At 34.0% G+C, this 27,646-nt stretch overlaps 1 protein-coding gene across 2 annotated transcripts in view; it reads left to right on the top strand.

The window, feature by feature from the left end:
- The window catches only part of LOC101890774 (protein rhomboid), a 134,030-nt gene that overhangs the window by 93,039 nt on the left and 13,345 nt on the right, over window positions 1-27,646 (top strand). Inside the window, exons 1-2 of one of the 2 annotated variants that reach the window (XM_005185172.4) lie at window positions 3,094-3,330; window positions 19,431-19,661. In XM_005185172.4, coding sequence (XP_005185229.1) covers window positions 19,431-19,661 — 231 coding nt within the window. In that variant the 5' untranslated portion in view covers window positions 3,094-3,330. Of the gene's footprint in view, window positions 1-3,093; window positions 3,331-19,430; window positions 19,662-27,646 lie in introns of those variants that run through there. The other variant, XM_059131699.1, reaches the window with a different exon arrangement.

Raw genomic sequence — 27,646 nt, 5'->3', positions numbered from 1 at the left:
ATGGTTCGAAAAGTAAAGAAGCGACATGATTCAAACCCGCGTCGCAGTGCCCGAAAAATGACTCGTTAGCTGAACATATCGCAATATTCCATTCAGCAAATATTGAAAAATAAGCTCCGAGTAAAGCCATTGAAATTCCAAAAAGTGCAGGAATTTACACCGCAACAGAAAGAAAATAGACTCAAAAGAGCTAAGGAGTTGCTTCTCTTGGACAAAATTGGTGAACTTCCGAATTTGGTTTTCTCCGATGAGAAAACATTCGTTGTCCAGCAGTTTGCAAACAAACAAAATGATCGTATTTACTTGCCAAAGAGGTCAGCTGAAAATTTGCACCTTCGGTTGGTCACCAGAGCTGAAGCGCTGGCCATGGTGATGGTGTGCGCCGCCGTAAAAGCCGATGGTCGCTCTCCGCTTGTATTAATCGACCGTGGCATCAGAATAAATGCCGAATATTATCGCGAAAATATTATGGGCAAACAGGACTCAGTACCATCGCACTCAGAACGCGCCACCCAAGAATGGTTACAAAATGAGGTTCCTCGCTTCATTTCCAGCACAACTCTCCGGATATCAATCCGTTGGACTATTGTGTATGGAGTATTTTGGAAAGCAAGGTTGGCACTAAAAAATACCAATGTGTCGATCACCTCAAGCAAGCGGGAATGGGCTAAAATAACGCAGAGCAACATTCGGGCAGCGTGTGACGGTTTCAATGGTCGTTTGAAGGACATAATTCGTGCCAAAGGTGACCAATTCTAAGAAATCTAAACTTGTTCTAAAATTTGATGCTATTTCCGACATTTTTTCCTTTCATTCAATAAAATTTAAAAAAATGTAAAAATTATGGCTTTTGACTTTGTTGTTGTTTTTTATCTCACCTTGTATATCTACAATCGATTTCGGCTTTATTGTGCAATATATACCAATATAAGTCCAAATGACCTGAAGTTTGGCACACCCAACCGAATTCATATATCTATCCAACCGAACCCATATATATGTTTCATCCGATATGGTCTTCCTCACATTCGTAATATCCATTCGACAACAATAATATTTGGTATCAGATGTCTTATAGAGCTCAGAGATATCTCTGCCAAATTTTATAAAGATCGGTTCAAATTTGGATATAACGCCCATATGTATCTTCAATCTATTTCGGGTTAATTGCACACCAAATGTCGAATATCTGCCCAAAATTCCATAATTTTGGTAATTTTGTTTTCATGCAGTCTATAGCAATTTTATTTGGTATAAAAGATTCAAATGTCTCCTCAAATTTAGTGAAAATCGATTTGGATATTGAAAGGAGTGGACCGATATATTTCATCTAGGCATAGTAAAAATATTGGGATGTGTTGAGTCTGAAAGTGATCGGGTGATCATTTCGTTTATTATGAGATTCATGGTTATTCAATTTCTATCCTTTGTGGAGGAGTTACCCGAAAGAGTGGTCCGTTATATCCGTTCATTATACTGCGTATCGTGTTAATTAATATAGTGGTATGCGAGAAATTTGAAGAGAATAGGAAGCTTATTTCTCATTTTTTGAGAGATACAATTATTGAAAATTTTGACCCGTTGTGAGGGAGGCACCGAAGAAAGTAGTCCGATATATCCCATCTACACACCAGATGTTGTGTAAGCAGAAATATTGAGATGTGTAAAATTTGAAGAGAATCAGTATCTCACTTTGACTTTTATATGCGTTTTGTTAATCAAAATTTTAACCATTAGCGGGGGAGGTCCCAGAATCCATCTTAATACCAGATTTCGTTTTAATAAAAATACTAATAATGAAAAAAATTAGAAGAAAATCAGATGTTTGTTTCAATTTTATAAACGTTTTGTTATTCAAAAGTTTGACCGCTTTGTGGGGAAGGAACCAGAAGGAGTGGGCCGATATATTCCATCTTCGCCACAGATCTTTTGTGAGTAAAAATATTGCAATGTGTGAACTTTAGAATGAATCAGATGCTTATTTCGAATTTTATTAGCGATATAATTATTTAAAAACTTGACCCTTTGTGGGGCAGGTACCAGAAAGAATATGTCTATATGTTCACAACAGATTTTGTGATGATAGAAATATTTAGAAGTGCTAAGTTTGAAAGAAATCGGATGTTCATGTCGCGTTTTACGAACATCGTGACTATTCAAAACTTTGACTCGTTGTGGCGGAGTCACCAGTAGCAGTGGACCGATATATCCCATATTCACACCAGATCTTGCCTTAATAAAAATAGTGGATTGTGTGAATTTTAGAATGAATCAGCAACACTATTCACCGGAAATGTTTCAAATTTGGTATTTGAAGTTCGTAATAGATACTACAGCCTAAAGCAGAAAAATGTCTGTGCAAGTCCACGTCTTCGCATAGCCTTCATACAACGGAATCCGATATTCTTTAGTTTTGATGATTTTAGCATATCGGTATTTTGTTGATTTTAGTTACATTATGTTAAAGTTTCTCATTTGTCGTCGTATATACGTCGTCGTATAGGCCCTAATATAACGGCTAAATTTGGTATTTTTAAGATTTTAATAGAATTTTTAACGTGTTTAATTTTTTTTTTGAATATTGCCAATTATTTTCTATGAAATTTTAACTATTTGTGGGGTGGTACCAGAAGGAGTGGGCCGATATTGCCCTTCTCTGATCTTAAAAAAGTCCTTTTCTACTCATAGATGCATAAATAATGGCAAACTTATGAAAAGTTATCTACAAATTGGACCTAAAAAGTTTAGCCAATTTCAGTCATAAATAGGTTACTTAAATCGGACCCGCAACTTCGATAAACATTTCATGACGATCTGTTTAAAATTACGACCTTGTAATATTTTTGTAAAAATAAGCCTAAAACCATTATTTCTAAATATATTTGTATTACAAACTTTTGATTCAAAGCCATTTTATTTGGGCTCCCCACATATCAATTAAATGTTTTATTTTGCCCATTTCGCGACAAATTGTATGTATCGGGATCGAATGGAGGGTTAAACCCTTAAAAAGTACACAGTACTCTCATATCTGACAAACATTGGTGGTTTGGTACATTTGTGTGGCGTGCCTTCCATCACCGACACGCAATTCAAATCAGTAGTTGTTCGCCTTATTTCTCACGGGCCGGTTGTGTTTGCCGTTCTTTACTCTTTCGAAAAGCAAGCAAGTTCCACTTTCGAGGCAGTTCCGTTGACAGTGACAAAATCGCGTTGAAATCACTTTAATTTATTTCAAATGACGCTGTTGCATTAATGTGCGAAAGCAAAGTTTAAACAAATAAACATTAACTATTCATTCTTTGCGAAACTATTTTGTTGCCGCATTGTGTAAGTAAAGTTTTCTTTTAACTCCAACACAACAACAACAGCAATAGTGTTCTCTTTGTTTATATTGTCGTTGTTGTTGTGTTTGGCCGGTTGCCTTGCCCACCAGATTCTTGAATGAGTTAACTATAACGGCCGTTAGATGAGTGTTTGTTATTGTTCGCGTTGTAGTAGTTGTTGCTGTTATTTTACTATTCGCGTAAGTTCGGTTTGTTTGCTGAGAAATGTCATTGATGTGGTGAGAGTAAGCAAAATGCATGCATTCATTGATTCTCTTCGTGGTGTTCTCCTTTCAGAGTTGCCAGGGACTAAAGAAAATAAATATACTGTAGTATTCAATTTATTTGGGGGATTTCGCACATTTATTTAATAGAAAATCCTGCCCCGCCTAGCAAAAATGATTAATCCATCTGTTTTATTTTATGTTTTATTTATTATATTTCACATAAACAAATTTTTTAACAAATTAACTAGATTTCAGGTAAATTTTTCAGTCACACGCCATCTTAATAAAATTGTATGTTTAAGTTAAAATTTCTGTTAAAATCTTAAAAATGCCAAATATAGTCGCCATATCGGGGCTATACGAAGACCTGGACCTGCATAGACGATTTTCTGCCATAGGCTGTAGTACCTATTAGAAACTTCAAATACGAAATTTCAAACAATTTCGGTGAGTATTGTATCTGTACTGATATATGGGGCCTATACGAAGACCTGGACCTGTATACACAGTTTTCTGTCATAGATTGTAGTTCCCACTACGAACTCCAAATACGAAATTTGAAACAACTCCGCAGAATAGTGTCGCTAAAATCATCAAAATACCGAATATTGGGAGGTACCGTTATATGGAGGCTATACGAAGACTTAGTCCTACATACGTTGTAGTGTGCATAAGCTGTAGTACACATTGCGAATTCCAAGTACGAAATTTGAAACAATTCCGGTGTATAATGTCGCGAAAATCATCAAAATGCCAAATATGGGGAGGTACAGGTATATGGGGGCTATACCTAAACGTGAACCTATATAGTCCATTTTCAATACCAGACCAGATCAAACACTCGAAAGCTAGGGTGATTTCTGCAGTTGGACAGACGGAAGGACATCGCAAATCGACATAGAATTTTATACCTATCAAGAATATATATACTTTGTGGGGACTAAAATGTATATTTCGAGTTGCAAACGGAATGACAAAATTAATTTACCCTCAATACTAGGGTGGAGGGTATAACAAGTAAAAAGCTGTAAGTTCATCAGGGCCGGAACTTTGAAAAATATAGGGAGGTACCGTTACATAGAGGATACACGAAGACGTGGCTCTGCACAGACAATTTTCTGTCTTAGGCTGTAGTATTCATTACGAACTTCAAATACCAAATTTGAAACAGTGCAGTGAATAATGTCGCTAAAATCATCAAAATACCGAATATCGGGGGGTACTGTTATATGGGGGCTATACGAAGACGGAAACCTGCACAGACAATTTTCTGTCATAGGCTGTAGTATCCATTATGAATATCAAATACCAAATTTGAAACGATTCCGGTGAATAATGTCGCTAAAATCATAAAAAAGCAAAAACGTGGACCTACATGGCTCATTTTCAATACCAAAAGTCCTGTAGACATAATATACATTTGAGTAAAATTTTATCAATCTACTTTATTTCGTTCGGAAGCTAGAGAGGGACGGACATCTCTAAATCGACTTAGAATTTTATGCTGATCAAGAATATTTATGCTTTGTGGGGTCTAAAATGTATATTTCGAGGTGTTACAAACGGAATGACAAACTTAATATATCCTGCATACTATGGTGGAGGGTATAAAAAAGAAGTGGACACTTTTGTAGCAGACTTTTGGGCGCGCGCCCAACAATTTATAAACTTAAACGAAACGCTATGTATCGTATTACAAGACTATTGATCTCATAGAAACAGTGGACCGATCTATTTCATTTCCACACTTGTTCTAACAATGGCTATATGTGAAGTATTGGAAATTTTTGTGGTATACCAATTATGAACCTTTTTTGAATGTGTATTATGGCCTTACAGCTGTCATAATTTGAAATAAAAGGGAACTAATATATGGGAGGTATATTCAACTGTGAACTGATTTCCACCAAATTTGACGAAGAGAAATAATATATACGAACCGAGTTTCAAATGGAAAAATTGGGCTGGGACAACTTGGACTGATATTACATATCAGGTGCACAATAACGGTGAAATATAATGAGAAGGAAGCTATAACCAAATCTGCACCGATCTCCATAAATTTGGCGGGGGTATTTCCAAATATAATTTTTGTAGAGGGCATATTGTAAATATGAGCGACTTAACTCCAAATCGAATGAAACACATATATGTTAGATTTAAAGTATTTGCTTTTAGGCTGAATTCGGTCGTATGTGGGCTTAACAATTTGGTGTAAAAAAACCTGAAATTGGATAGGGATATATATAGGAGCTATATCCAAATATGAACATGCATTTTTGTTCACAAAAATACATGGACATAAAGTCGGAAGTACCGACGGGAAGATGTCCATGGTGAGATAAAAAAACTGCAATAAAGTCAAACGCCATAATTTTTACTTTTTTAAATAAATAAATAATAATAAATTTAAATAAAAGCAAAAAATGTCGGAAATAGCATCAAATTTTAGAATAAGTTTCGATTTGTTTGAATTGGTCACCTTTGGCACGAATTATGGCCTTCAAACGGTCAATGAAACCGTCACACGCTGCCCGAATGTTGCTCTGCTGTATTTTTGCCCATTCCCGGCGAAGAGCTTGCTTGGCGTGGTCGACACTTTGGTATTTTTTAGTGCCAACTTTGCTTTCCAAAATACTTTAGACACAATAGTCCAACGGATTGGCGCGTGCTGAGTGCGATGGTGTTGAGTCCTGTTGGAAAATCCAAGGTCTGCGGCCAAAATGTTTGCGTGCCCAAAGGGTTTAATACACCCTCCAGAATGTTTTCGCGATAATAATCGGGTATTTATTCTGATGCCACGGCCGATTAATACGGAGAGCAACCATCGGCTATTATGGCGGCCCACACCCAAGTAAACACGATCATTTTGTTTATTTACAAACTGCTGGACAACGAATGTTTTCTCATCGGCGAAAACCAAATTCGGCAGTTCACCACTTTCGGCCGGCCAAGCGAAGCAACTCTTTAGCTCTTTTGAGTCTAGTTTCTTACTGTTGCGGTGTAAGTTCTTGCACTTTTTTGAATTTCAATGGTTTTACCCCGAGCTCAATTTTCAATATTTTCCGAATGGAATATTGCGATATGTTCTGCTCACAAGCCATTTTTCGGCCACTGCTTCTTTATTTTTCGAACCATTTTTGCTGATGTTGCTGTTTTATTCCGTCCACTTCCTTGACGTCGGGCTACGCTACCAGAATCACGGTAACGAGCGATGGTACGAGACACAAAAGATTTATTCACAATTAAATGTTGGAGTGCTCTAACGATAGACACTTGTGGTTTTTCAGCCAAATATAAAAAAATCACACTATCACGCTTGAATTCCATCATGAATAACTTTTTTTCGGGAAATTCTCACCAAAATACATTTGTACGCTTTCAAACAATGTAATGAGCTGTTAATGGAATAATTTTAACAGCTGTCGGACGAGTGGCTTAGAAATGACAGCAGTCGGAAGTTAGTTGCAGTCTTTTTCATCTCACCCTGTATATGGATGAGGTCTTGACACAAGATGTATGAATTCTAAATATCGAATTTAAATTAATCCGTTAGAAAATGTAGCTAGCTTTTAGGGAGGCACCTTTGTATCACGAACACGTGGACGGACATTGACAATATACGCATATGTGCCAAAGTTTGTATTTTTCACGTTGTCCATGTATAGATTTTTTTTCAGAAGATAATATATATTTATATATAATATATATTTCATCCAGCTTCGCTGTAATAGTTGGCTTAATCAGCAGTGGACCGACTATATGGCTACCTCGATGCTATTGAATACTGTCTACTGAAAAAATGATACCAGTTAGGATTGGCAAACTCTTATTCGCTCCCCTTTACTATTCTTTTGGGATATCGATAATAATTGTAACAATTTGTGAAAATTAGTGGGTAATCGTACACACCTATTTTTATATTTCTTCACTTTCCAGAAAATATTCCTCATTTTCTTAATATGCCAAAATTGATAGCACACGAACTCTGTATGTAATAATTTATTAATAAAATCTAATTTTGTGTAATTAGTATACAGCAACGAAATAAGACGAAACGTAAATTTTCTACCATGACATCAGAGACAGCAACTAAAGTAGACATGCGAAAAATAAAAGTTGACAATCATAGTTAATTATTCGTTGCAGAATGGAAAAGTGACCAGTCAACAGGAAGTAAATAAAATTTGCCTTAAAGTGTCTGGATGTTACATTAGATGAGTATTTTGGTCCACCCATGGCAGCAGCATCAGCACAATGTGGGTACTTTTGTGTAATTAACTGCCCTTCCCCTCCCTACACCATAATAATAATAAGAGGGAGTGGGGGAGATGTTGTTCGTCTGTGGGTTGACCGTTGGCTTAGTGTCGCACAAAATCTGAATTCATTCATAAATGCCTTAATTAAGAATAATTCTCATTTTCCTGTCGCCAACTTACATGTCTTGGTTTTTATTTTGTTTTTTTTTCCTTTGCTGTTCATTTGTCATTTCAAAGCTCTATCTGTCTCTATTTGTAGTTACATTCATATTTGCTAAAATCTGCGTAGGTTGTTAGAATTCTGTCGGTGATCCGGCGATCTGATATTTTATAATTTACAGTCATGAATTGCCTACGATTGCAGTCACAAATTATTAAGAATTTTGTGACGCAATTAATTGATTTTTAAGTATGGGAAATGTGCACTGCCTGCCAGCCAGCCAGTCAGTCAGTGCGTGACGATGACTTAGTTGAGCTGCTCAGATTTCAAGATTAGAAAACTGATTTTAAAAGGCGTCGTTTGAGATGTCGGCAATTCAGTCATCAATTTCTAAACGAATGATGGTAATTTTAGATAATCGGTTATTTTGATCGTGGTAAGAGTGTCTGTTTATGTATGGAGTTGTTTTCAAGACGGCTTGTTGGAGAACGGGTGAATTTCTATGAATTAGAAATGGAACTAGTATATGCCTAGAATCTCCTGCGTGTAATAAAAATCACAGAGATATATTTTTTGAGGAAAATTCCAATATTTTGACACTAAATTTGCGTTTTTCAAGTCGGAATATTTTATTTATTTATACCCTCCACCATAGTATGGAGGGCATATTAGTTTGTCATTCCGTTTGTAACACCTCGAAATATAAATTTAAGACCCCACAAAGTATATATATTCTTGATCAGCATAAAATTCTATGTTGATTAGCGATGTCCGTCCGTCTGTGGAAATCACTGTAGCTTCCGAACGAAATGAAGTAGGTTTATAAAATTTTACTCAAATGTATATTATGCCTGCTGGACTTTTGGTATTGAAAATGGGCCATGTAGGTCCACGTTTTTGGCATAGCCCCCATATGATGATACCTCCCTATTTTCGGTATTTTGGTGATTGTAGCGACATTATTCACCGGAATTGTTTCTAATTTGGTGTTTGAACTTTGTAATGGGTACTACAGCCTATGCCAGAAAATTGCCTTTGCTGGTATAGACCCCAAAATATTTTTTTTTTAACAAAACTACATTTTAAGGGATTATTTGTTTCATTTATTTGTTTGTTTATTTATTTCTTTATTCCTTTTTTTTTTTTTTTGAAAATTATCCAATTCGATCCAAAAGGTAGTGGAGTTCTGCTCGGCCGAACTTACTGCTTTCTAACTTGTTTTGGGGTTGATATATGCTTAATTAGGCCAAACCCACTGATCAAAATATGGTCCTAGACCCACGATTCTCGTGCAGCTAAGTCGCTCTTGATATGTGTGTCTGTGTAATAACGGTACAGGTCGGTCTTTATGAAGGTTACCATTGTTAGTTTGAGAATGGGTAACACCGGTCCCATCTTCCCCCGCTGGTACCCCTATAAATGGTAACAGCAAACATTAAGTTTGGCCGGTATAGAGAACAATTTTATATAAAAATATCTGAACTTAAACCATTTGGATAATGGTGTTAAACTTTTCAAAAAACCATAAAGTGGGTGAGGTCGTTATATGGGGGCCATATCAAAACGGGAATCTATATAGACAATTTTATACCACAAGGATTGTTATCTATTGTGTGTCTAAAATACCAAATTTGAAACAATTTCGGTAAATGTGACTAGGATTATCAAAATACCGAATATCGGTGAGTACCGTTATATGTGCGCTATAGGAAAACGCGGACCTAGATATTCAATGTTCTGCCACCGGGGCGAGAAACCATTATGAACTACAAGCATCAATTTTTAGACAAACACATGGAAAAATGCGACAAAAATCATGAAAATACCGAATATTGGGAGGTAGCGTTATATGGGGGACCTATACAAAGGGCGAACCTATACATACAACGTCCCGCCGTCGGAGCTGGTACTCATTATTACCTACAAAAATCAATTTTTAGGCTAATCCGTAAAAGAATGCGGCAAAAATTCGACAGATAGACAGACAGACAGAAGGACATGGTTAAATTGACTTAGAATGTTATGCGGTTTAGGATTATGGGATCTTCGACGAATATTTATGGATGTTACAAGCTGAATGGCAGAGTTAATATACTCTCCTTTTCAAGGTGGAGGGTATAAAAATTGACAAATCATCAAAATGTAATATCTTACGCATAGCGTATGGAGTATCCGAATTTGTTCAAACTTAAAATATCGGAATATATTTTTCAGGCCTAGATTGATTGGTGAGAAAATTGTCGATATTGGCCTACCTACGTCTTCCCCATATTCGTCGAAGGTCTCTTGAAATGTGAAGTCGAATCAACGATGTCTGACCATCCATTGAAACGATGATATTGAATAAAATTTTTAACACAAATGAATGAAATTTGGTAAAGGAACTCTTAAAATGTTTATCAGTGGGTTCACGACTATCTACAGGGTTGCCCATATTCGACGGACCCATCTGGCAACGCCATAACTTTTGACAGAGATGTCACATCGCTTAATGACATACCGCGTTTGAAGCGTCAGTCCAAGCAGATTTTTACCATGAACCAATACACGCCACGCGAGCGCTCTGAAATAGTTCAAATTTACATTCAACAGAAGAAGTCAATTGTGAAAACTCAACGTGCTTTTAAAACATTAAAAAATGTGAGAAGTGCGCCTTCTAAGAACACCATTAAGCGTCAATCGATTTTCTGAAGAATTTGTTTCCGGGCCGTTTGATGTCGAAAAGTGGTGATTTGGACTGGCCTCCGCGTTCGCCCGATTTGACGCCGCCTGACTTCTTCTTGTGGGGATATATGAAGTCAAAGGTTTACGTTAACAAGCCAAGGACTGTAGAAGAGCTCAAGGACAACATTCGTGAAGAAATAGCCGCTATTCCGGCCGAAATGTTGGCAAAAACGATGGAAAATGCAGCAAAAAGGGCACAATACGTCATCAACGCCAGAGGCGGCCATTTGAGAGATATCATATTCAATAATTGATGTAAACAAATCTACTTGGAACAAATTAAATGATTAACATTGCCAAGCGCCAAATTTTTATTTTTTTCTTCGATTTAAAAAAAACCTGGGTCCGTCGAATATGGGCAACCCTGTACATCAATTTTCAACCATATTTCGGGTTTATTTTGTGCGTAGTTTAACTCCTTTCTAAAAATATTTAATATTGGTATAGCCCCCATATATGGGAACATCCAAATTTTAAAGCATTTCGAGTATGGCCGATTGCCTCCTCAACCTCAACCTTGGACTATATTGGTTACTTCTTTCACTTTATATGAGATTTGTGATAATTTTTATAAAATGTTAAAATATGCGTGAGGTATCAGATATAGTGGACCGAAGTATTCCATTTTCATACTTCATCTAAATAAAAATATTGGTATGGGCAAAATGACAAGAATATCGAACATTTATATCCAATTTTATGCAAAACATAAATTCCATATTCATCTAAGGGTTCTTTATAACAGATCTTGTGTTGATGGATTTATTGAGATGTACCAAGTCTGAATGGAATCGGATGTTAGTTTCGCGTTTATGAGCTTCATGGACATTCAAAATTTTGACCCTTTTGCGGGGGAGTTACCAGAAGGAGTGGGCCGATATATTCCATCTTCACATCAGACCTTTGATTAATAAAAATATTATTTTTTACAATATTTATTACGATATTTTATAAAATAAATATAGGAAAACGTGGACCTATACATAACATGTTCCGTCACAGGAGCTAGAACCCATTACGAACTACAAATACCAATTTTTAAACAAATGTGGCAAAATTCATCAAAATTCCGAATATCGGGAGATGCCGTTATATGGGTGTTATACAAAAACGTGGACCTATACATAAAATGTTTCGCCACCGTAGCTAGAAACCGTTGTGACCTACAAGTACCAATTTTTAGCCAAATCCGGGAAAAATGTGGCGAAAATCATTAAAATACCGAATATTGGGAGGTACCGTTATCAATTTTCAATACCAACTATCCTAAACACAATAGAAATTGTTCTGCCAAATGTGGGCTGTATCGTGAATTCAGCATGTATCGTGAATGCTGACCATGAATATATATACATTACGGGGTCTACGACAAATATTTAGGTATGTTACAAACAGAATGACAAAGTTAATATACCCTCCTTTTCAAGGTGGAGGGTATAATGAAGATTATTTTCTGTGAAAATTTTTACCTTTCGCTGGGCAGGTACTGGAAGGAGAAAACCGATATTGCCCATCTGTGAAATTCGATCTAAGTTCGACAATAATATTTCCATATACCAAGTTTTGATCAAATCAGATACTCCCTTCGAGAGGTATCGTGGGCATCAGCAAGCCAGACAGACAGTTGGACGAACGGACGGACTTCACTAGATCGACTCCAAAAGTCCTGAAACGGATTTGCTCCAAAGCGACCTAGGGTCTAAAACCGTTATTTCGATGAGCTACGTTTTGGCCGTATCAAATGATATATAACCTCTCTAGCCATATGGCTGAGGGTATAAAAAGAAAACAAAAATAGAGAAAAAAAGAGAGAACTTATTGCTCAGCTATGAAAATGCTCGCTCATATTCTCTGGTAACATGTTGGGCGACCTGGTTTAAGCTTTATTCCCTTTTATTTCTTGCAAAAACCCTAAATATACGATTTTGTGGGATCCGACTCAAATCGTAGATAAAAAAGATGACAAAAAGTAATTATTTTAGAGCATTTCAAACTTTTGCCTTTTTCGTGTTTTTTTTTTTAAATTGAATTGAAATTCATGGGAGAACAAATTTCAAAAAGATTTGAGGAAATAAAAGCTAAACTTAAATTACTTGGAACCGTAATTTTGTATTTTTGTTTCACTTCTATCTATTGCAGGTAATAAACTTTTCCATGGAAATGATTTTCAATAACTCATCCAACGAAAATTAATGCAATTACTAAATTAAATGGCATAAATAGGAATTCCCAAGAGCAAATTCCAGAAGTAGAATTAAAAAAATAGTTTTTAACTTCAAGCTTGTCATGTTAAAGTTAACTACAAAATGAATTTTGTTTTGCTCAGTTTTAAGTTATACAAATAGTTACATATAACAACACATAAATAATAAACATAAAGAAAAGCAGGCCAGCACGAAAAAAATCTGCCACTTCGACATGACATCACTGTGAACCGAGTAAACCGAAGAGTACCAAAGAAGCAGGAAAATAAAACAAAACAAAATAACTTTTCCTCTTCATTTCCATGACGAGGGTTCGTTCTTCTGTTTTCTTGGGACTCTTCATCATTTGGGACAATTGAAGGAGGTGGCTGGCGGGAAAGAAGAACCCTTGTGAAAATTGCAACAATTAAAAGTGGCAAAGTTAAATTGTAAACACGCACACACACCCAGACAAACATAGCCACAAACAAACATAAATTATACAATTTAATTGTTAACCTCTTCGGCAAAAAAGCGGCCGGTTAAAACTCTTCATCATAACCAGAAACAATGCAGCATGTAAACGTGGTCGTTAGTATTAACGTATGGTTTATGAAAGGATGACAGGTGTGTCATAGGAATAAAAATATCCTTTTTGACAATTTGCAAAAAACCAAATTTTATTTTGAAGGCCATAACTGGTTCCAATCAAAGTTTTGTTTCAAAAAATTTCCAAAAGGTGTTAATACATTTATTTCGATTTTTTGTAAACAGTGGGCTTTTTCATGCTTTAATAAGGCAAAAACCAAAAACTGAAAAAGTCTGGGTTTGAACCTCGGTCCTTGGTGTGCAGTCAACTACATGTTGCCGACTCAACGATCAAACCCATCAACCCGTCTTCCAACATAGTTGTTTTGGAAAAATCCTCATCGCTACGAAAACATGGTTTTCTCTGCTTTATCTCAATAACTTCGAAATAAATGCTACTTTCCAAGCCATCATTGTAAGCCATCATCCACATCATATTTTTCTAATGAGCTGCTTAACCAACGGCGAAACGCATCGCAAAGTGGTGTTTTTGCATATAGGTCAATGTTGGTGGTCAGAGGTGAGATAGGGCTGGGTTTTTGGAAATCCGAACTAGAAGTACTAAATGAATTTCGTGCGTTCGGTGTTTTGTGAAAGTTTAGATTGAGATTTCTGCTGGAGTATAGGATTGTACTAAAAAGTACTAAATTTGGTATAAATTGTATTTGTATGAACCTATAGAGCTGGAGAGTACAAAAGGTAACAAATGGTACACAATTTAGTATTGGTTGTACAGATAGAGTTAGAATTTTGAACTTTGGTGTTGGAGTCAGATTTGGTGTGGAAGTGGTTTTGCAAATACTTTCCGGTTATGTACAAAAGGTACTAAATGGTACTAAAATTTGAATTATGGTCGATATTGCTGTGTAGGGTTGAGATATTAAGTGGATTTTTTGGCAATAGATACTTACGTGAACAAAAAGTACCAAGTGGTACTAAATTTGGTACTAGGTATCTATGCATATAAAAAAATTGTGAAATAACTGACAGACTGCTAAATTCTTCATATTCTAGCTTTCTGAAAAATCGGACTACCAATCTTGATATTTGGTAAAAAAAATTAATTTAAGTTGAGAGAAATAGTGTTGATACAAGTAAGTGTATGGAAATTTATACTAAGAGTAAGAACTGTACTAAACGGTACTAAACTCGGTACAGATTGGTTTTGGTTCAGCGGATTGATCTAGAAATTTAATATATTGGTATTGGTGTCTCTGCTGATGGGTAGGATTAAAATAAAGAGTTAGGTTTGGAAATGCGTTCAGCAAGCGTACGAAAGGTACTAAATGGTACAATTTTTGGTATTGCGTGAACGGATACTGCTTGAAATCTAAAATTTGGCATTAGGATCACTGTTAGTGTGTAAGATTGAGATTTGTTGGTACTAAAAAGTACTAAATTTTATTAAATTTGGTATATAAGGGAAGTCTAAAATTTGATATTAGGATCATTTTTGTGCGGTTTAGTTTATACATGGCAAGGGATTTGAAAATACGTACAAAAAAGTACGAGAAGTATTTAATAGTATTTGGAGAAGGAATATAGCTGGAAATCTGAAATTTGTAGTGTGAGTCTGTGATATTGTGTAGGGTAAATAAATCAAAGGGTTTTTTTTTCGAAATTTTAACAATTCGAGTACCAAAAAATACTGAATCGCACTAAATTTTGGTACCATTTGGAATTTTGTTAACATATAGTGGTACAATTTTAAAATTTGATATGAAAAACAATTCTTAAAAATTGGCAAAATGACAAGGATAAATAGAACTACATTTGTGACGATTCCGTTTTGGGTGAACGGAAGAATCTGGTAATTTGAAATTTTGGTATGGGATCACTGCTGGTGGGTAGGGTAAAGAGCGTACGAAATGTATAATACTAACAAGTAAAAAAGCGGTAAGTTCGGTCCGTCCGAATTTTGAATACCTTCCACAAAATGGAAGGAATTTGCAAATTTTCAAAAAAATCTAAAAAAGACAGCTAAAATCATAAAAGTACCGAATAGAGGGAGTTACCGTTATATAGGATCTCGCACGAAGACGTGGACTTGTAAATTCAATTTTTATGATATTTAAATACGAAACTTGAAACATTTCCGCTTAAATCATGAAATACCTATACCATGTTATATTGGGGCTATACGAAAACCTGGTGGATAACGTTGCTAAAATCATCAAAATACCTAACACACACCTGAGTAAAATTTTTCAGATTACTTAACCCACAGACAGAAACCGACAGACAGACGGACGGGCATTGCTAAATCGACATAGCATTTTATACTGACCAAGAAAATATTTACATTATGGGGTCAACAATTTTTGCTTCGAGGTGTTACAAACTTAAAAACAAACTCCATACTATGGTGAGGGTACAAAAAGGCCCAACACGGACTGTTGGAACGAATCTAAAACTTTAAGGTGGTCTTTCGAGTGATGGGCACTTGCTAGTTTAATAACAATTAAGTACAATTAAGCTTCCAGAAATCATTGGTCTGGCCCAAGGACGAACCCTGTTGAACTTGGTGAGAATCGGTTCAAATTTGGATATATCTCCCTATATATCTTTAACCGATTTCGGGTTAATTATGCACCAAATGACCAAGATCAGGCCAAATTACCTGAATTTTGGCACTTCCGACCGAATTCAGTCCAGAAGCAAGTACATCAAAATCGGTTCAGATATAGCTATAGCTCCTATATATATGTTTCATCCGATTTGGTGTTTAAGTCCCTCACATGCGTAATTTGCACTTCACTCCAGATATCAGATACAGCTGAGAAATAAGCGCCTAAAAGTTTTTGAAAATCGGTTTAGATTTGAATACAGCTTCCATATATCTTTATCCGAGATCGAATTTATTGTGCACCAAATGGCTAATATCAGTCCAAATAAATTGAATTTTGGAAATTCCAACCGAATTAAACCTAGAAACTAGAACTTTAAATTTGGTGAAAATCTGCTCCAATATAGCTGTAGCTCCCATATACATGTTTCATCCGATTGGGGGTTTTTAGTTCCTCACATGCGTAATATGCATTCAACAACAACGATCATTGGTACCAGATAAATTATACATCTCAAAATAAGTGCCTAAAATTTTGTCAAGTTCGGTTTAGATTTGTTATAGCTCATACATATATCTTTATCCGATTATACGGTTATTGTTGACCATATATGTAATATCAGTCCAAATTGAATGTATTTTTTTCATATTCAACCGATTTTTTCCATTTGGTGAAACTCGGTCTGATATATCCATAGCTCCAATAAATATTTTTATACCCTACACCACAAGGTGGTAAGGGTATTATGTCTTTGTGCATTTGTTTGTAACATGGAGAAGGAAGCGAGATAGACCCATAGTTACTTTGAGGATCTCCATAGAATCACTTTCTGAGTTGATTTATGCATGTCAGTCCGTCCGTCCGATTTGCCTTTTTTTCATACAACCAAATTAGGTCTGATAATATATATGCCAAAATTGATTGAAATCGGTTCAGATATAGCTATAGCTCCCATCTATATTGTTCATCCGATTTGTTATTTTTTTCCTCCGCAGCCGTAATATGCACTGTTCAACAACCATATTTAGGGAAATATATCAAATACAGCTCAGAAATACATGTGCTAAATTTAATCGAGATCGGTTCAGATTTGGATATAGCTCCCATATATAACTTCGTCCGATTTACCTTTTATTGTGCACCAAACGTCTAATATTTGTCCAAATGGGATGTAATTTGGCACTTACGGCCGAATTGAGTCTAAAAGCTAATATGTCAAATTTGGTAAAGATCGGTTCAGATATAGCTATAGCTCCCATATATATTTTTCATCCTATTTGTTATTTTTGTCCTCCGCAGCCATAATATGCACTCTGTAACAACAATATTTGGGGAAATATACAAAATGCAGCTCAAAAATACATTTGCTGAATTTTATCGAGATCGGTTCAGATTTGGATATAGCTCCCATATATAACTTCCTCCGATTTATTTATCCAAATGGGATGGAATTTGGCACTTACGACCGAATTGAGTCTAGAAGCTAGTATGTCAAATTTGGCAAAGATCGGTTCAGATATAGCTATAGCTCCCATATATAATGCTCATCCGATTTGTTATATATGCTACCCACAGCCTATATACGCAATCCGTAACAACAATATTCAGGGAAATATATCAAATACAGCTCAGAAATATCTTTGTCAAATTTTATCGAGATCGGTGCCGATTTGGCTATAGCTCCCATATATATCTTTATCCGATTTCAAATTAATTGTGCACCAAGTCCGAATTTAAAGGATACAAATGCTTCGGCATATTTAGTTCTTTGAACTTTAAATTACAATCATAGGGTGTATGATTGAATTCTCCCATAAAAACTTTTAATTGTTATGCGGAACTCTACTAAATTAGCAAAGTGGTGTAGGGTATCATAAAGTCGGCCCGCCCGACTTTAAGACTTTCTTTACTGGTTTAATATAATTCTTATCGAACGTATCATGCGCTATACTGCAATGTTATCTGGTATTTGTTGAAAATCGGTTTAGAATTGGATATAGTTTCCAAAATTTGACTACTCTAAAGCCATGATTCCCATTCAAATAAGGTTTATAGTTGGTATGATCTACTTCACATTAACTCCCAATATATACTTTTTTGTTACGAGAGCACTAGTCGGCCCCGCCCGACTTTTGACCTTTCCTTACTGGTTTTAATATACCTTATTAAAATCCCACCAAATCGGAGTTGATTCCACGATTTTGAGCTTTTCGACCCACAGTTCCAAATGTACGGATCTATGGGGAGTATTATTTATGTATTTATGTACTTATGGTCATAACAATTGCATGCTTTCGAGCTATTTTTTTTTCTTGTATTTTGAGTGGCGAATAATCCAGCATTGTATGGACAAAAGTCAACAGTTGCAAACATATAAGCATCCTCAACCATATAAATTCCTAACCAGAACAGAAAATAGGGTAAGTGTACCAGTAGTCGGCACTTTTAGGATTTTCGCGCTTTTAATCGCTCACCATTCTGAGTGGAACTTTTCAATTATTACAAAGTTAATTTATTCAGATTCAAAATTTTGTATAGTTTTTGCAATAATAAATAAAGTTTTAATAAATTTTATTAAATTTCATAAATTTGTAGTTTTATTAAAACAATGCTTTTTTTGCCAGTAGTCGGCACCACTTGCCAATTGGCGGTATGGCATGTTCCAACAGTCGGCAAACCAAATTTTTTGTAAAAATAATTAATAATAATAATAAATTAATTCATTAAAATATAATATTTTTGTTTAGTTTAACTGATTCGACGTCTTTATCGTACTTTTCTTAAGAATATGGATTGTTGATGACCTTCACAGACAAAAATTTAATTTTTATTTGAATAAATCATCTTTTCTTAGCGAAATTGTACACAAAGATAGCTGGCAATATATTTGAAGTAAACAAAATACATTTAGTTATAATAGTTTCATTTATTTGGGCTTAAAAATAAAAAGTGCCGACTACTGGGACATGCCGAACTTAGGCACACTTACCCTATGTGTAAATGTTTTCCGAAGGGTTAGAAAGCAAAAGCCATGGCTGAAAATTGTTGCGTGTTCCTGTTTTTTTTTCTTTTGCATTTGTTGATTTGCTTAACCTAAACATTCCTAATTGGCCAGTTTTAGCCTGGTTGGAAAGCGTTATGACACAATGATGTATGTGGGAATTTTGTTCTGGGAAGTTTTGTTTTGTTTTTCATTTCTTTTCTTTTCTCTTTTTCGCTGGAAAACTTGGAGAACTAGCAACGAAACGCTCTCTCGAATAATTAAAAAAACGAAAAATTGTCTGCATATTTCTCTGGTAGTTGCGTTTGTTTTCAAGTTTAATGTAATTTCATGAAATTAAATATTCGTTTAACCCTTGAATTTATTGTGGTTCTTTCGTTGGCTTTTGTTTGCAGATGAGTGGCAAGCGGACACGTAGCTTCAAGTGTGCCGTTCATCATCGAGACCGTGAAGTCTGTTCGGAGAATGATTTTCAGCTGGTGCTAGAGGAGCCGCCATTTTTCAAGAGAATGGTTCACGTCATTGCCATGGAAGTTCTGCCCGAGGAACGCGATCGCAAATATTATGCCGACCGCTATTCCTGTTGTCCGCCGCCTTGGTTCATTGTCTGCATAACCATTATTGAGGTAAGTAAATCAATTTTTTCTTTATTCCCAGACTCTGTCTGGGAGTCTGAGCGACTGTGTGATAATAAAAATATCCAAAGGGGGGAGGCAACAAAAGTTCTTTTTTTTCTGGCAAGGTGTGGTGCTGTACTTGGTGTGTGATGTTATTAAACAACATTATGAATACAAATTTCTCTGGTCTGGGAATTTTGATGGACATTCCGATGTGTGATTTTGCACCATAAAAACTGTCTAACAAATCAATAAAAAGTTTTATTTGATTTAATGCAAGAATTTCGTCTGTGTCACAAGACAACAACGGTATCGGTATTCAAAGTTGGAGAGATTTTCATTTTTAACTGCAAATTCTGTAAAATTGGATGGAGAATGTACTTTAACCGTACCGTTGTCCGAATCAATTGAAATTAAGCACACACTGCCAAGTTCAGTCCAGAAGTATGTCTAGCATTTTTGATGGATATCGGTCCAGATTTTGACATAGCTTCCATATATATTTCCGTTTTATTTCAATTCAATGGAATGGATTTCGGCACATTAGATTGAATACAGCTCAGACGCAAGTACTTTAAATTTGTTGAGAATTGTTTTAGCTATGGCAACAGCTACCATATGTATGTTTCATCCAATTTGGGGTTTCACTCCCTTACATTTTTATACCCCCCGCCAAATGGCTACAGAGGGCATATATCATTTAATACTGCCAAAACGTGCCTCATCGAAAATACGGTTTTAGATCCTAGGTCTCTTTGGACTAAATCCGTTTCAGGACATTTGAAATCGATCTAGCGATGTCCGCTCGTCTGTCTGTCTGGCTGGTGCGCATGATAACTCTCGAAGAGAGTATTCGATTCCGATCCGATACTTAGATCGAGTTCAGTGATGGGTGATGGTACCTCCCCACAAAATGTCTACATTTTCAAAGAAAATAATTTACTGCACAGAAAGAGAAAGGATAATTCGATTTTGCTCCAACTTTGCAAATCCTAATATTTGTATCAAAATCAGGTGCGAAAATGGACAATATCGATCCACTCCATCAAGTACCTCCCCCACAAATGGTCAAAATTTGGAATAATTATAACTCTTATAAAATGTGATGTAAGAGTCCGATTGTCTCCAATTAACACACATCACAATATTTTTATTAATCCAAGGTCTAATGTGAAGATGGAATATATCGGTCCACTCCACTCCACTGGTACCTCCCCTAGAAATGGTCAACATTTTGAATATTCATGAAGCTCATAAAACACGAAATTAACATTCGATTCCATTCCCACTTGGCACATCTCAATACTTCCATCAACATACGATTCGTTATAAAGATGGTAGAGATCGGTCCTTTCCTTCTGGCACCTCCCCCACAGAGGGTTATGGTATTGAATACCCAAAACTATCATAAAATCCGAAGTATGCATCTGGATCTCTTCAAATCACATACATCACAATATTTTTATTAGCCCAAGGTCTGGTGTGAAGATGAAATATATCGACCCACTCCTTCTGGTACCTCTCCCACAAAGGGTCAATATTTCCAATATCCTCGAAGCTCATAAAACGGGAAAATAACGGCCGATTCCATTCAGACTTGGTACATATCAATATTTCCATCCGGACAAGATCTATTATAAAGATGGCAGAGATCGAACCATTTCTTTTGGTACCTCCCCCACATAGGGTTGAAGATTTTGAAAAACAAAACGATCAAAGAAAGCGAAATAAGCATCCAATTCCATCCAACTCCTCAAATTTCTCACATAAAAAACATTTTTGCAACCAACCCCTTCTGGTACCTCACCCACAAAGGGTCACAATTTCCAACACTTATATCTGACACAGCTTGCGAAACAAGTCGGCAATTCTTTGCAACTTGCTGTATCTAAATATTTCTATTAACCAGAATTCTGATATGAATATAAAATTTATCGAAATTTATGAAAAAAAAAAATTAGATTTTATTACGGATTTTATAATCGTTGTTGTTATTCAAAACTTTTACCCTTTGTGTGGAAGGACCAGAAGGAATTGTACGATCTCTACCATCCTCACACTGCATCTTGGGTTAATAAAAATATTGTGATATGTGTAATTTCAAGACAATCGGACTCTTAAATCACATTTTATATGAGTTATAATTGTTCAAAATATTCAGGTCTGTCATAGAAACCAATTTTGTCACTATTGGTTTTAAAAACGACAAGAAAAAATGCTTTGGTGTCATGAAAATCGGTTTTATTTTTGAATTCGAATTTTATCGGTTTTGGTTGTCATAGAAGCCAATGTTATTGGTTTTGTTATTGGAAATAAACCAAGTTGCTTAGAGCTGTCACTTTTCATTTGCTTTGGATTTTTTAAACAATTTTTAAAGGATATTCAAAGGACTAAAAATGTGGATTATTTAAACAATTTTTAAAGGATATTCAAAGGTCTAAAAATGAGGATTTTTTAAACAAATTTTAAAGGATATTCAAAGGACTAAAAATGTGGATTTTTTAAACAATTTACAAAGGACTAAAAATGTGGATTTTTTAAAAAAATTTTAAAGGACTAGAAACTTGGATTTTTTAAAGAATTTTTAAAGGACTATAGACGTGGATTTTTTAAAGAATTTTTAAAGGACTATAGACGTGGATTTTTTAAAGAATTTATAAAGGACTATAGACGTGGATTTTTTAAAGAATTTTTAAAGGACTATAGACGTGGATTTTTTAAAGAATTTTTAAAGGACTATAGATGTTTTTTTTTTAAGGAATTTTTAAAGGACTATAGACGTGGATTTTTTAAAGAATTTTTAAAGGACTATAGACGTGGATTTTTTAAAGAATTTTTAAAGGACTATAGACGTGGATTTTTTAAAGAATTTTTAAAGGACTATAGACGTGGATTTTTTAAAGAATTTTTAAAGGACTATAGACGTGGATTTTTTAAAGAATTTTAAAGGACTATAGACGTGGATTTTTTAAAGAATTTTTAAAGGACTATAGACGTGGATTTTTTAAAGAATTTTTAAAGGACTATAGACGTGGATTTTTTAAAGAATTTTTAAAGGACTATAGACGTGGATTTTTTAAAGAATTTTTAAAGGACTATAGACGTGGATTTTTTAAAGAATTTTTAAAGGACTATAGACGTGGATTTTTTAAAGAATTTTTAAAGGACTATAGACGTGGATTTTTTAAAGAATTTTTAAAGGACTATAGACGTGGATTTTTTAAAGAATTTTTAAAGGACTATAGACGTGGATTTTTTAAAGAATTTTTAAAGGACTATAGACGTGGATTTTTTAAAGAATTTTAAAGGACTATAGACGTGGATTTTTTAAAGAATTTTTAAAGGACTATAGACGTGGATTTTTTAAAGAATTTTTAAAGGACTATAGACGTGGATTTTTTAAAGAATTTTTAAAGGACTATAGACGTGGATTTTTTAAAGAATTTTTAAAGGACTATAGACGTGGATTTTTTAAAGAATTTTTAAAGGACTATAGACGTGGATTTTTAAAGAATTTTTAAAGGACTATAGACGTGGATTTTTTAAAGAATTTTTAAAGGACTATAGACGTGGATTTTTTAAAGAATTTTTAAAGGACTATAGACGTGGATTTTTTAAAGAATTTTTAAAGGACTATAGACGTGGATTTTTAAAGAATTTTTAAAGGACTATAGACGTGGATTTTTTAAAGAATTTTTAAAGGACTATAGACGTGGATTTTTAAAGAATTTTTAAAGGACTATAGACGTGGATTTTTTAAAGAATTTTTAAAGGACTATAGACGTGGATTTTTTAAAGAATTTTAAAGGACTATAGACGTGGATTTTTTAAAGAATTTTTAAAGGACTATAGACGTGGATTTTTTAAAGAATTTTTAAAGGACTATAGACGTGGATTTTTTAAAGAATTTTTAAAGGACTATAGACGTGGATTTTTTAAAGAATTTTTAAAGGACTATAGACGTGGATTTTTTAAAGAATTTTTAAAGGACTATAGACGTGGATTTTTTAAAGAATTTTTAAAGGACTATAGACGTGGATTTTTTAAAGAATTTTTAAAGGACTATAGACGTGGATTTTTTAAAGAATTTTTAAAGGACTATAGACGTGGATTTTTTAAAGAATTTTTAAAGGACTATAGACGTGGATTTTTTAAAGAATTTTTAAAGGACTATAGACGTGGATTTTTTAAAGAATTTTTAAAGGACTATAGACGTGGATTTTTTAAAGAATTTTTAAAGGACTATAGACGTGGATTTTTTAAAGAATTTTTAAAGGACTATAGACGTGGATTTTTTAAAGAATTTTTAAAGGACTATAGACGTGGATTTTTTAAAGAATTTTTAAAGGACTATAGACGTGGATTTTTTAAAGAATTTTTAAAGGACTATAGACGTGGATTTTTTAAAGAATTTTTAAAGGACTATAGACGTGGATTTTTTAAAGAATTTTTAAAGGACTATAGACGTGGATTTTTTAAAGAATTTTTAAAGGACTATAGACGTGGATTTTTTAAAGAATTTTTAAAGGACTATAGACGTGGATTTTTTAAAGAATTTTTAAATGACTATAGACGTGGATTTTTTAAAGAATTTTTAAATGACTATAGACGTGGATTTTTTAAAGAATTTTTAAATGACTATAGACGTGGATTTTTTAAAGAATTTTTAAATGACTATAGACGTGGATTTTTTAAAGAATTTTTAAATGACTATAGACGTGGATTTTTTAAAGAATTTTTAAATGACTATAGACGTGGATTTTTTAAAGAATTTTTAAATGACTATAGACGTGGATTTTTTAAAGAATTTTTAAATGACTATAGACGTGGATTTTTTAAAGAATTTTTAAATGACTATAGACGTGGATTTTTAAAGAATTTTTAAATGACTAGACGTGATTTTTAAAGAATTTTAATGACTATAGACGTGGATTTTTTAAAGAATTTTTAAATGACTATAGACGTGGATTTTTTAAAGAATTTTTAAATGACTATAGACGTGGATTTTTTAAAGAATTTTTAAATGACTATAGACGTGGATTTTTTAAAGAATTTTTAAATGACTATAGACGTGGATTTTTTAAAGAATTTTTAAATGACTATAGACGTGGATTTTTTAAAGAATTTTTAAATGACTATAGACGTGGATTTTTTAAAGAATTTTTAAATGACTATAGACGTGGATTTTTTAAAGAATTTTTAAAGGATATTTAAAGGACCATAAACGTGGATTTTTTAAAGAATTTTTAAATGACTATAGACGTGGATTTTTTAAAGAATTTTTAAAGGATATTTAAAGGACCATAAACGTGGATTTTTTAAAGAATTTTTAAATGACTATAGACGTGGATTTTTTAAAGAATTTTTAAATGACTATAGACGTGGATTTTTTAAAGAATTTTTAAATGACTATAGACGTGGATTTTTTAAAGAATTTTTAAATGACTATAGACGTGGATTTTTTAAAGAATTTTTAAATGACTATAGACGTGGATTTTTTAAAGAATTTTTAAATGACTATAGACGTGGATTTTTTAAAGAATTTTTAAATGACTATAGACGTGGATTTTTTAAAGAATTTTAAATGACTATAGACGTGGATTTTTTAAAGAATTTTTAAATGACTATAGACGTGGATTTTTTAAAGAATTTTTAAATGACTATAGACGTGGATTTTTTAAAGAATTTTTAAATGACTATAGACGTGGATTTTTTAAAGAATTTTTAAAGGATATTTAAAGGACCATAAACGTGGATTTTTTAAAGAATTTTTAAATGACTATAGACGTGGATTTTTTAAAGAATTTTTAAATGACTATAGACGTGGATTTTTTAAAGAATTTTTAAATGACTATAGACGTGGATTTTTTAAAGAATTTTTAAATGACTATAGACGTGGATTTTTTAAAGAATTTTTAAAGGATATTTAAAGGACCATAAACGTGGATTTTTTAAAGTATTTTTAAAGGACCATAAAACACAAATCTGCAAGGCAGCTTTATGAGTAAGTTCACAATAAAAAAATTTACTTACGCTACCTCCGGCAACTCCAATGGGTTGCTGAAATCTCTAAGAGCTTTTCTCGTCACCTTTTCTGAGCGTTCTTCGTCCAACAACACAAAAACTACCACTGCTGATGCCATCTTACTTTATTTATAACGACTTATTCCTTTTTTTATTTACTTTACTTTTACTGATATTTCAAAGACAAATAAACAAACAACACATTTAAGCAACAGCAGCTGTTTCGAACATTGGTTTTATTTACATTCGAAATTGACAAAAGGTGTGTCTGGTTACCCTAAAATTTGTAACAATTGTTACAAATTGTTACTGGAAGTCGTCTGTTAACCCGAAAGTTCTGCAAAAGAGAGCGGTTGGAGAGAGAAATTTTGACAGTTCTTTCAGTGAGAGTTTGCAAATTCTTGCTGGACAAATTTCTTCTTGCAATCACTTGCAACTCTTCTTCTTCTCATTCATCGACATACAATCAGATGTTTCCTATTGTTTGTTTATTTATTTTTGTGCTATCAATTTGAAAATATTTTTTTGGAATTAGCAAGACTTTGTAGAACAACTTTACAAAATGTGAAAAACGTAAATGTTAATATGTAATAAGAAAATTAAAGACTATTTCCAACATTTTTATTTAAAAATCTTGTAAAATTAGTATTGCTTCCTTTGTTTTAATTCTCCTTAATGGGGACAAATTGGTTTGTTTTGACAAATCAGCTGATTAGTTGCAAGCTTCTGCAGGAAGACCGTCTGTTTACTTTTCGCATTTTCCTTGCAAAAGAGAATAAAACTACCTTACTTTCTCAGAAAGAAGTTGCTGGACAATTCCTGCTGGAAAAGTAACCAGACACACCTAAAACCAACTTGGTTTCATGACACCAAATGAAACCAACATTGGTTTACAAAAACGGCAATAAGCAAAACCGACATGGTTTCTGTGACAGCCCTGATTGACTCTTTGTGTGGGAGGTATTTGATGGAGTGGGCCGATATTGTCCATTTTTGCACTTGGCCTAGAACTGATGCAAATATTAGGATTTCAGAGTTGAAGCGAAATCGGACCATCCTTTCTGTTTCTGTACAGTAAAACATTATTTTTTATGACTGAGGGTATAAAAATAGCTAAAATCTTTAAAATACTTAAAATCCAGAGGGAATTAAATTGGAATTGAAATTGTGTTTAATTTAATCAAATTTAATTATTATAGATATAGATTTTGTTTCGTATATAACTTTTAAAATATTGATTTGAATATCCATTAACATGACAGAGGGTGCAAATGCAACGGATATTTGCAAGATAGTGCTTTTCCCTGGTTATGTGTCAAAATTTTAGGAATGAAATGGTGAATCACCAAATGTAGGTGATTCACATACAGCGATGCTTTACTTTTATATTTTTTAGAGATCTTAAATGAACAGCCACCTTAGGCTCGTAGTAAAGGGCTGCAAATGTGACAATTTTCTCTCTTTATGCCATGGAGAAAAAACGCTCGTCATGTTGTGCCCTGTTTGATCAAACACATAACAGTACGTGACATCCAACTAAATGCTCGATGTCTCGTCATGTCGGTCACACTCAAACCCATCGTCATAACATGTAATGACCAATAAAAGAGAATGTTGAATAGTGTGTCAGGCAAAAATGTTCTATCAAAAAAACAACAACAATTATGAAACAATTGCCAACGAAAAAGACACACACGTGATGAATGCAAAGCGCAATCGCTACCTGCTTTTCCGATATGTGAAAAAATATTTTTTTTGCAATAAAGAATTTCTTGGCGAATAATTGGTCTACACAAAATTTTCATTTCGTGGTTATTGTTAATCCTTATTAAAAAAAAAACAATAACCCCCTGAAAAATGTTCTTATTTTGATTATAATTTCATAAATGTTTGCCTCCGGTATTGAGGTGTAAATGAGAATGAGTGCTACTGTAATTCACGTAACAACACTATATACTTCCATTGTTCAA

This window comes from Musca domestica, unplaced genomic scaffold, assembly GCF_030504385.1.
Source record: "Musca domestica strain aabys unplaced genomic scaffold, Musca_domestica.polishedcontigs.V.1.1 9, whole genome shotgun sequence".
Taxonomy (NCBI): Eukaryota; Metazoa; Arthropoda; class Insecta; order Diptera; family Muscidae; genus Musca; species Musca domestica.
This window is presented reverse-complemented; position numbering and strand designations above follow the sequence as displayed.